General features: G+C 37.7%; 1 protein-coding gene across 1 annotated transcript in view; it reads right to left on the bottom strand.

The window, feature by feature from the left end:
* Positions 1–10,970, bottom strand: part of PDE3B (phosphodiesterase 3B, cGMP-inhibited) — a 93,238-nt gene extending 82,268 nt beyond the window's left edge. The window contains 1 exon segment of the mRNA XM_010286231.1: positions 10,545–10,970. Coding sequence (XP_010284533.1) covers positions 10,545–10,970 — 426 coding nt within the window.
* Positions 10,971–10,976: the final 6 nt, after the last annotated feature.

Raw genomic sequence — 10,976 nt, 5'->3', positions numbered from 1 at the left:
AAGAGAAAGAAAAATTATGTTTCAAAAAAGACAAGAGAAGCAAGTAAGCAATTTACTACTGAACATTAATCTCCTGGGAAATTATTTTTCCTGTACTTTCAAAGCCTAAATAATTAAAAATACAGATGTGCCTTCTAAAGGCACAGCAATCATGTCCATCACCAGACATGCAAAAGGAACGTAGCTTTAAGAACGTATTCATCTGAGATTGTTAACACTTGCTACTAGAGAGCTAAAGTTATAAATTACATTAAACCTTGTGAATTTTTAAACAAGTAAGGACTACAATCTCAATCCTTAAACACTGTAAAACACATTCTTTTCCAGTTGAAAGCTTAAGTGCTCTGCTGACTCTAGGGAGTTACCTACCAGAGTAAGTGTTAAGGCAAGTATAGAAGATTTACAAATCTTTAGCAATGAGATTTCAACAGCAACCAGTCTCATACAAGAAAAATTATATATGACTAACTATGTACCTTTATAAGTCCATTATTACTGTATCAACTTTTGCAGTTAATCCTGAAATGGCATGTCTTTATTATCTGAAACACAATTTGAAACGTTTCTAAAGTTGTAAAATACTTTCCTGAACAAGATATCAATTTAATATTTAGATAAAATATCAGTTTCTAAATTAATTTGTCCTGAAATTTTATCCTTAATGATCTTAATAAAGGGTTGCACAAATTTCATACATAAGTATAGAGTTTTACTCAGTTTTAAGAAGATTATTTGAAGCTTAGCATCTTTTAACTAGCTTTGCTTCTTACTCTTCATAAAAAATTGTTAACCTTCACACAGAATTAAGAAAATAGTACTTCAGTCTATAACATTCTGCAGATGTTTCTGATATGACGGCCATTATCTCACAGGGTTTGAAAACACAGGCCACGCTTAAAAGCAATAGCCACCATCTGCCCCTGCTCCTCTACTCCTGTTCTCTTATTTTCATCTTGACATCATAGAAAATCGCTTGCAAATCTACTATTTCCAAGCTTCTTTAAAAATTCTTTGGCATCTAAAAAAACAGTCTCCCAGTTATGAAAAATAAATTAATTAAAAGCAATGACAAAAAAGACTGGCCACTAACACAAAAGCTGTTCGAAACTCTTATTTCTTAATCAAACTTATTCAACCAGAAACTCCAAATAGAAGGAAAAATTAGACTTTCAATATTATCATGGCATGGAAACATTCTGCTATGGTGAATAAAAAGTAGCTGGAAAATCTGATACAGATTCTAATCAATGTTTTTCGATAACTACATAAAAATAAGTTAACAGATACTTGTAATCAAAATACTTTCAATTGCGCTTTGCCATAACAGCACAAATCGGTTATTTACACCATCGTAATCACTCATTTTAACTTCAGATAGACATACTACATTTCTTTATTCATTGGAAAGGTCCTAAGTAACATTCTTCAGCTTTTCAGTATTATAAAAAAAAGACTAGAAAATACCTTAACATGTGTGCATAATGAATTAAAATTTGCTCATTGCAAGTTTCATTTGAATTTGCTTTGTAAGCTTGCTTCAGTGATCCCCAAATGGATACTATGCTGCCCTGAAAATGCAGTTAGTTGAAACAACGACAGAAAGACGACACACAAAGGGTGGACAACAGAAGCTTGTTTGTGTTTTCTAGTTAAGATATGAAATATATTGTTCTATCCTATACTAACATGTCAGGAAGAATCACACCCCTGTCATCATTAATGTACGTGCTTGTCTACCCCAGCCTATAAGCAGCAAATACCAGTAGGTACATCTGTGTCTCAGTGCAGTTGTGTATGGACAGTTTCTCGATGGAAACAGTATAATCCAGATCAACATTCATCTTTCCCTGAGCAAAGAGAAGCCTGCTTCTTGCAGATCCAGCTAGCCAAACTGTGCTGGTGTGCCTTTACCTCTTCCGGTCTGAGCCAATTCCTTCAGGGCAGTGCCAGAGCAGATGGCATTTCACAGGCACAGAGGGATCTAAACTTTTTCAGTCTGCTAATCACACCTCCAGGTTTCAACACAAATTTCCCTCCCCTGCTAACCACACATAAGACCAGAACTGCTTGTACCCACAAAAATGCAGTTTTAATTAACTGAAATTTAATTTCAGACTATGTAATGAGGATAATTCTAAGGGAGTGAGAACGTATGGGGTATCATGGGAGTGAGAACGTATGAGGTACCATGGAATTGCAAAAGTGGGTATCAAAGAGCCTTTGAGTGCATTTCCACATTACTCTAAGTGGCAAACCAAATGAAATGAAGGCTAGTGTGCACATTAATCAAGACAATAATCACTTAAGACTTCTCTCAAATACATTCCTTTCTTTTTAAAGTTAGCATCATTAAACTACACATGACGCTGAATTTTATTAACCACTAATAATGTCATATAAATAGAGATCAATCTCTGCCTCAGTGAAAGCTCACAAAGAGTCTGTTCATATCTCTCCCTTCCAAAGTTACAAGCCCAGCTAAGAGGCCATCCACTTCTGTAAACCATACACACCATAAAGATCCTTGGCTACCATACCTCCCTCACACAGAAGATAATGAGTTATCTGAGAATTAGGGTTTAATCAGTCATCAAGTGTTGAAAAACAGTAGGTGTATCATCAATTTGTGTGAAAGGATATGAAATGTTCTGGTGAGCCAAAAGTACTAGAAAAACTCCCTGATACCTGTTCTTAAAAAAACCCTGTACTTCTTATCCTATATTAGTAACTTAGAGTACCCAGAAATTTAGAATTCTTTTAAGAAAATCTACCAGACAGAAGGAGCAAAACTATATTCCTGAAGTGGCAAACAGGTATCACATAACAATGCTTAGGAAGAAGGAAAACAAAAAGAAGTTATGATTGATGATGATGATTGAATCTGTAATATTAAGCTGACTCTAAGAAAGATAAAATAACCCTAAATGTCAATACAGGCCTTTAATTTTAGGCCACATTGGAACAAAAGTCATGCTAAAGATGCAGACAGTGAGCCTCGTATAAGAATGCCTTTTTTAGTCTTTAGTTTAGCTCCCATCCTGTTAAAAGGGTTTAATCCAATCAAAAAGAAAGTGTAACACAACCAACAATGAAGGTTAAAAGAGACACTCTAATAACCGTAGTGCCTATGCAGGGAGTCATAGTTAAGCTGCTATTTCAATAAAACTAATAAAACCTCCCTCTGCAAACCTTAAGTTTCACACACTTCCAGAAAAGTTTATTTTATATTATGAACTTAGCTGATAAAACAGCACTGACAATAGATATAAACAGGCAGGTGTGACACAGGCTTGCTGTATCACCACCTGACAGCGGTACAGTTCCTCCAGAATGGGGAAGCAGCACTATGCCCAAAACCACTATGTTTTGGGTATACTGACAGTGCTCACCCCAGATTAAACCCCATATATACTTCTCAGTTACTGTTACCAGCATGGACATAGCTAAACCAACGTACCTATGTTGCTAATTCATACCAAAAAGCCTAGAATGTTCCTCATAGAAGAGGGAAGATCACTCAAAATCTAATCCAAAGCACCCAAATACAGCTTCACATGGTACATTTTCTATGATACCTTGAGTAGCTTAAAAATAGTAAGTTACATAGGAAAAAGATCATTTTAACATTACATAAAACATACTTTTATTTATTAAATGAAAAACAAATGGAACATTTGCTGCAAATATGCCTCTAACTTAGTAGAAGGTATTTGGGTTTGCATAAAGGAGTATTAAGGCTGACAACTCAGTACTGGGCAACAAAACTTGTCAGGATTACCATTCAATCAGTCATTTAATTGGAAATAAGTCATCTTATTCCACATCTCCTGTACAAAGTGACGTTAGCACTGGTAATCATGAATGTTCTGCATAGCAGCACTGGTTTTCATAAATATTGAACTATCAAACAAATAGAGGGATGTAAAAAATTACTTGGATATCCATGCCCTATCCTGTCCCTCTCCTGGTAAATTTGGTCTTGTTTCCAGGGAACCTGCTACATAAAAAAGCTATGAAAAAGTAAGGATGGCCCAACACATCAAAGCTTACTCCTGGTCACCAGCTGCCTGTATTTATATGAATTACATTCTTTCCCAAAGCTGTATGATCCACTTTCAAATATAAAACTGCTCTGAAAACTACAGTTTTATTTCAGCAGTCATTCACTGTTATGCCGTCCCTAGTTCCTAGAACACTTCATTTTGCCACGCTCACCAATAAGGCCGTTCACCTAATTGGTCTTCCTTAAGGACAGATCTCTCCGATCTGTTTGTCACAGTTCCCCTTCCCAAATACCATCACATGTCAGCTTACTTGTTACCCTGTGAACTCTAATTAATTAGCATCCATGATTCCAGTCTGTTTGGAAGGTTTTAGTATTCTTTTACTTCCACTAGATCCTTAAAGCTATTTTTATGCTTCACTAACATTCACTCATATATTACACAGTCTGCCCTGACCAATCCAAGCCCTCGCTTTTACCTTAAATTTTTGTTCCTGTTATTGAGTTGCAGAAAAGTCCCATTATTTTTTCCATTAAAATTTATTCTGTTGTGTCATTCCATTTTGCTAAGCATTGTTTTCACCCACTGAAAATGTCATGTTGATATTCAACATTTTCTTTCACTCCCCTTTACCCTCATCTTAAACCCTTCCTTCAGCTCACTCTCCACATAGTTTTATCCTGGAAAAACAATTCCAACAAAATATTCTACAGTTGTAGCCTCCTGTGGTCTGCCCTCCCTTTTCATTTGGCAGGCAGAAATTTCTCATCTGTTTTCCTCCTCACGTTCTTACATCAACAATAGAACAGATTACATCTCCCGATTTCCCTGCCTGTAATCCTTATCTTTGCACAGAAATACAAGATTTACTCTTGTCGATCTTCAGCAACTAGTTTCTGAACACCAGGCCTGACAGTTACAGCTGGCTTTGTTCAGTGATTTGTTTGAATGATGGTAAGGCTGCATAAAGTTTTAAATTTTAGGTATCAGAAAGCAAAAACAGGAGGAAAATGGGTTCTTAAAAAAAATATAAATTTCCTATCAAGTGTAAAGTAAGGCCGAGGCTTTAATAGAATCCCCACCCCAGTTCTGATATTCAATCGTGACACACTCATGTGGATTCTCACAGTTCACCTCACACTGCAGACCTGCCCTGTGTCAATGCATATTCCATAGGGTCTCTTTACTTCCCACTCACCTTTTTTCAGTAAAACTTGCTGGAATTTGATATCTTTGAAGCTTTGTATTCAATCAGTTCAGTTAGTGAAATTCAACAATGAGGATGGTATTGTCAGGCATATACATGCACACGTATAGACTGTGTGAGAAGATGGGTCTTTTCCTGAGGAAAATATACCCGACTCCTTGTAATTCCTTTCATATTTAACCTCACAGAATATGCTGTTCACGCATCACAGTGTGGAGGCTGTCCTCTTTTGACATTCTAGAGACTCCTCTGGCAAGCTTTTGTTCCTCATCTCTACAATTTTCTTTCGTAAGCTTAAAATGTCTTCCTAGTCAAAGCTGAAAATTAGTACCTTATCCAATTTATCCTGTTAGTTTCAATCACACAGTTCTTGGAACCTTCTCTCCTAGCTTCCTCCACTTCTTTCCTACTGGCGCTCTGGTCACTCCTTTAATACACCACCCTTACCCTCCTCCAAATTTCTCCAGCATTCCCTCACCAGTTCTCTTTGATCTCCTTCCTTTCTCCCTTTACATCTTCTTTCTGGGAAACCACACCTGCAGAAACAGTCAACCCCCTTTGCTATGCTGACGACTTACAGACATGTTTTCCTGCTTTTAGCGTACTTTTTCTGTCCAGAACATGAACTGCCACCAAGTCTTGGATATCTAAAAACCAGCTTAAGGTAAACTTAGTTAACAGAGTTCTCAACTGTACTCAGTCTCCCTAATAGCATTCTTTGCCATTCTCTGTGAACCACTATATGGTCCTGGTGGTCACTTTGCAGAAGACACCATCTTAAACTCTGACCTCTCTCTGGGTCTCTATGGGCAGAGCAAGGTCAAATCCTTTCTTTCTGGTATGACACTTGAAGAATAATGTCAGGATTTAAAAAAAAAAAATGCAACTCTTACCAAGATTCTTCTCATTTCGCATGTCATCTAGCACAAAACATTTTGTCAAGGTAAGAGAGAACCGGACAGAAATAATATAATCCTACTCATCTGAAATATGGTTGCAAAAAACAGTTTCCAAGACTGTTGCTTTCATCATGTAATCCTTTGCTTTGTATATTCTCCAAACTCAGTTGCATCCCATTGCAATTGATTACATTCACAGCTAAACACACCCACATTTCTACCTTGATTTTCCACGTAAGACAAACAATAAAAACCCAAGAGATACAAAGATTCTGTTAAGAACAGAAACAAATCTTTACATGCGCTTGTGGTAAGCAGTCCTTGTAACTATTAGGGGAAAACTTAAAATTTCAAAGAGCTAGTTTGTCAAATACATAGCAAGAAGTTATGCCTTATGTTATTGGCTGCAATCAACAGGTAAAGGCTCACATGTTTCTAAGCTGCAAGCAGTATCTGAATTTAACAATTTTAAGACCCTGTAAAATACATATTAACAGACAGCTTCTGCACTAGAAAGTTCATACCCCGAGAACTTATGGACAAAGTATAATTTGCTGCACAAATAGGAAACAGACACTGATATAAATGGTCTAAGCAAAGAAGGAACTACATTCATTTCAAGTTACATAAATATTTTAGAATCTTGAAATAGAGCCCTGACCTTCCTAAGGTAATGCATCAAAGGTATGAGATAGCTTGGAACAGAAACTGAGGAGAGGTGGCGGTCAATCCAACAACCTAACCGCAAGACAATTCTTCCTGTAATTAACAAAGTGCAACGTAAAAGCAGTCTTTATCCATGATATATCCCAGCCTTCCTACATATTTGAACCTAGTCAGGTAGCTAGGAAAAGTATCAGCTCTGTCTGTAGACTGTTTTGGACATATATCCCATATATTTAATTAGGAAGGCCTATTCTTTACTCAAGGAAAAATATGAATTTTAGAAATCATATGACCTTTCTGGACTCTGAGAAGTCCCTGTGTACGAGTTCCTACACATAGTTATTTGCTCTCATATACATTTTTACCATCATGTTAAAGGGAAGAAAAAAATAGTTTACTACAGTATTTTTCAGGACATAGAGTGTTTACAAGATGTGCAATACTGACAAGAACTTTTTAGATTCACAATTCTGATCTGGCTTTCATGGGAGAAGTAAAAAAACAAAAAAATTAAACTACTGAACATGCAACAGTCAATGAAGATAAACCCTTTGATACCAGTAGCAGTCGGTACAGGTAACAGATTAGCATCCGATTAACACAAGCAATCAAAATATCATCTACACAAAATTTGTAATACCAATCAATACTGCAGTAATACTGCTAGTAAGAAATTCCTCTCTAGGTCCAAGACGAATACTGAAGTAAGAATACAAAAAGCCTGTTTACTGCTAAAATCATATGAATTTCAGTGAGCAGAAGTGTTAGTATAGTTCAGAAAAGACATTGCATTTGCATAATTTTAAGCCTTAATTTTAGTCATATTGCTTCCTCCTATCTGTATTTATATATTTTGATAATGGCATTTAAGTATACTCACAAAAAAATTTAAAGATATCATCTATTCAAGACTCTTTCTCCACACCTCAAACTACATTGCTAGCCATATGTACTGCTGAAAAGCCACACACAGCATGAATTTGTAGACGTTGGTGGCTAAAGTAAGCATGGGTACTAATATAAAAGGTAAGAATAAAGGCAATCTAATTTTATCAACCTTCCAGCATTATAGTTACCATACCTGTTTAAGTACAGAAAGCAATCACTGAAATATTTGCCATAAGGATAGCTCAAATTAGAAAGCGTTTACAGGATCATGCTCACAGGGCCTCTTTCCACTTCTACCCCAGGAAACAGTGATAGCTCCATCCAATTCAAGTGTCCACACACTACTAGTTGCATGTACCTGTTTTCCCCCCCACACCCCTTCATGCACACAGACCCCTTAGAATTGTTGGCTTGAGATTATTACTGAAAACACAGTCAACTCAATATACTCATTTCCTCATGCATTTAACTAGACAGAGTTGGGCATAATTTCAAATCAACAAATAACTGAAAACTTGAGGACAATATTAGCACTCCCTATTTTCCTTAAAGAGTAACTAAAATCGACATCTGACTTTTTTGTTCTTAAGTGCCCCTGCTTGTAGAGGTTCATAAAAATGATAAAAATACATCTAACAGAATCCTAACAGCAACTTAGCTCTCACTCATCAAAATATTCCTGTCACGGTGGACCTGCAACACATTCATTGTGCTCCACTGATCTTCCTAACAATGCCCATTAAACTCACTATCTTACAATACTAATATTGGAAAAGAATCATTGTAATATTTTATAAAGATCTGCAAAACACGCAACCAGTCCATAAAGAAAATTCACATAATAAATGCTTTCTGAAAAGCATTAAATGCATACATTCTTCTGTTTCAAGGAAGCAATATAAAAACCTGGTAGTGTTTATTCAAAAAGTCACACATTATAGGCTTTCTTCTCTCCCTCCCCCTGAAATAATTGATGTTTTATCAGCTCTGCAGTGTCTGATCTCTCTCCAAGTCAGACAGTAGATCAGAGGATTTAACCTGTGTTATCCTTACAAAATCACATATAGATATGTTCTGTGCAGTATTTCATGAATGCCATTTAAACTGTGCTTAATAAAGCACAAATATTTATTGTAAAGCATAATAGACTATTACGAAAATAAAGAACTTCAGATCTCTTTGTTGTTTCTGTTCACTTCTAGTGATAATAAAGATATCAAATTCTGGAAGTCTACCAAACAGCTACATTTTATTATGAACATGTATGATTTAAGTACCGCCAATAAATTCTACTTATTTAGTTATGGTTGACATTTATGATCTTACTTAAAGAATAATAAATGCCTTAACTTGAAATATGCATACGCTTTTAGGAAGTGAGCCGAGTATCACAGGAAGCATTTAGTAACTTACATGAGAAAAATATCTCCTATCATCTAGAAAGGTTAATGAAAGATGTTATCACATTTTCTGAGTTTTCTGTACTGCAGACAAATGTGACAGAAAAAAAAGAGAGCATTTACTATCCAGAAGGGAACAGAGAAAGCAAATTATCATACAATATTCCCTACATATCTTAACTGCTAGTACACTATTTTAATGCTTCTTTCATAGTATGCATTCGATAATTGGAAACTTATTGAATGAGTTATTTCTGAAGCCTGTTACAGCATACTTGCATTTTAACCTTTTACGCAAAAACAATTACTGCTGTATTATTCTCTTGTGCAAATGCAAGCTAAGAAATGCTTGAAAACTACTCCACCGTTTCAGATTCACCTCATATTTCCTCAGACCTATTTCACAGTCATTCACATGAAGTGCATTACGGAATACATGTCAAAGTAAAATGAGAAAATTTCATTTAGTATCCATGAATTTCAGCCACAACAGTAGTAGATGAGGGATTCTGCAGCGACAATCACTTCCCAGAAACTGTTCACTTGCACGTTTATTAAATACACTCCCCTTATTCTCTCTCCTATAACGGGCTGATAATCCGCTTGCAGCAGCCTCGGGCCAGTTCCACCGGCAACACAACTCCATGTTCCTGCAGTTCACGTGCAAGTTCCCAAATACAAACAGTACCCCCCCACACTCACACGGGGGGGAAGGGGGGGGTGCGCTACAAAAAACAAGACTCATTGAAAAGTTTTCCGGGAGGTAAAACCCAACAGAGATCCATTCAAGAAAACTGAGCGTTTCGGGCATCCCTCCAGACTCTACTGAACAGCTCTCTCTTCAGCAAAAAGAAGTTCCTTAAATCCCATCAACCCAAACCTAATGTTAACTTATGTGGAGCAAGGAAGAGAGGGTAAGAGGGAGAAACAGGAGACAATAATCTGCAAGGACAGCTGCCACTCAAGTAGCGCCAACATTTGATAAATAATATCCCTCAAAACCTGATTTTTCTTTAGCACTTGGCAATAATTTTGTCGACAGAAAGCAGGAAGAGCCTGAAGTGCCGAGCAGCTAGAAAGCTGTGGTTCTCGTAAAGTCTGCCAGAAGCGGAGGTGGTGGTGGGCTTTGGACAAGAAACAATCAAAATAACAAGGTAGCCGATAGCTGAAGATGTTTGGTTTGGGGTTTTGTTTTAATCAATAAGAACTACTTTTGAACGTTTAAGATCGTACGAAAAGCGAGCGAGCCTTCTGTCCTATAGCAAATACATTATTACGATTTAGCTTCTCTAACAGAAAAAAGGTTATATCGGTTCTTCAGAACCGCGTTGAGAAACCCGCTAAAGGACTAACATTTTCCTCCATTCCTCTAACAGGAGATTGACAGCAGACATCCAGCACAGACATATACAGCAGTTAGGAAAAGCGAGCGGTGCTCATTCCTCAGAAAGTTTCTCCCTCCAGGATCGGAGAAACCTACCTGCTCTCTGGAAATGCAAGGCAACGAGGGTCTCCTAAACATTTTGCAGCTGCCATAGTAGCTGGCCGAAGTTTCCCCTAAGGACACGCAGCTAGATCTCCTCCTGGGTTTGATCACAGGCACTTTTTCCTCCACGCTGGGAAGCCGTGGGTGGTGATGATGCTGGTGGTGCGCTCCTCGGCTCTGAGCCGCAAAGATGCCGTGCTGCCCGCCACAGAGTGCCAGGAGGCCGCCTGCCACCCCGACCGAGCCGGCCAGCAGCGGTCTGAGGGCTGAGGGGAGCGAGTGAAGGCTGGTGAGAGACCCCAGCCACACCAGGCTGGAAAAGACCAAGACAAGGAGGCTCTGGCGCAACTTCAGGGAACTCTGCAGCAGGGTCAGCGCTGCCACGGAACCCAGCACGGTCAGGAACCTGCCTAGGACCATCTGCGG

This window comes from Phaethon lepturus, unplaced genomic scaffold (genome assembly GCF_000687285.1).
Source record: "Phaethon lepturus isolate BGI_N335 unplaced genomic scaffold, ASM68728v1 scaffold15784, whole genome shotgun sequence".
Taxonomy (NCBI): Eukaryota; Metazoa; Chordata; class Aves; order Phaethontiformes; family Phaethontidae; genus Phaethon; species Phaethon lepturus.
This window is presented reverse-complemented; position numbering and strand designations above follow the sequence as displayed.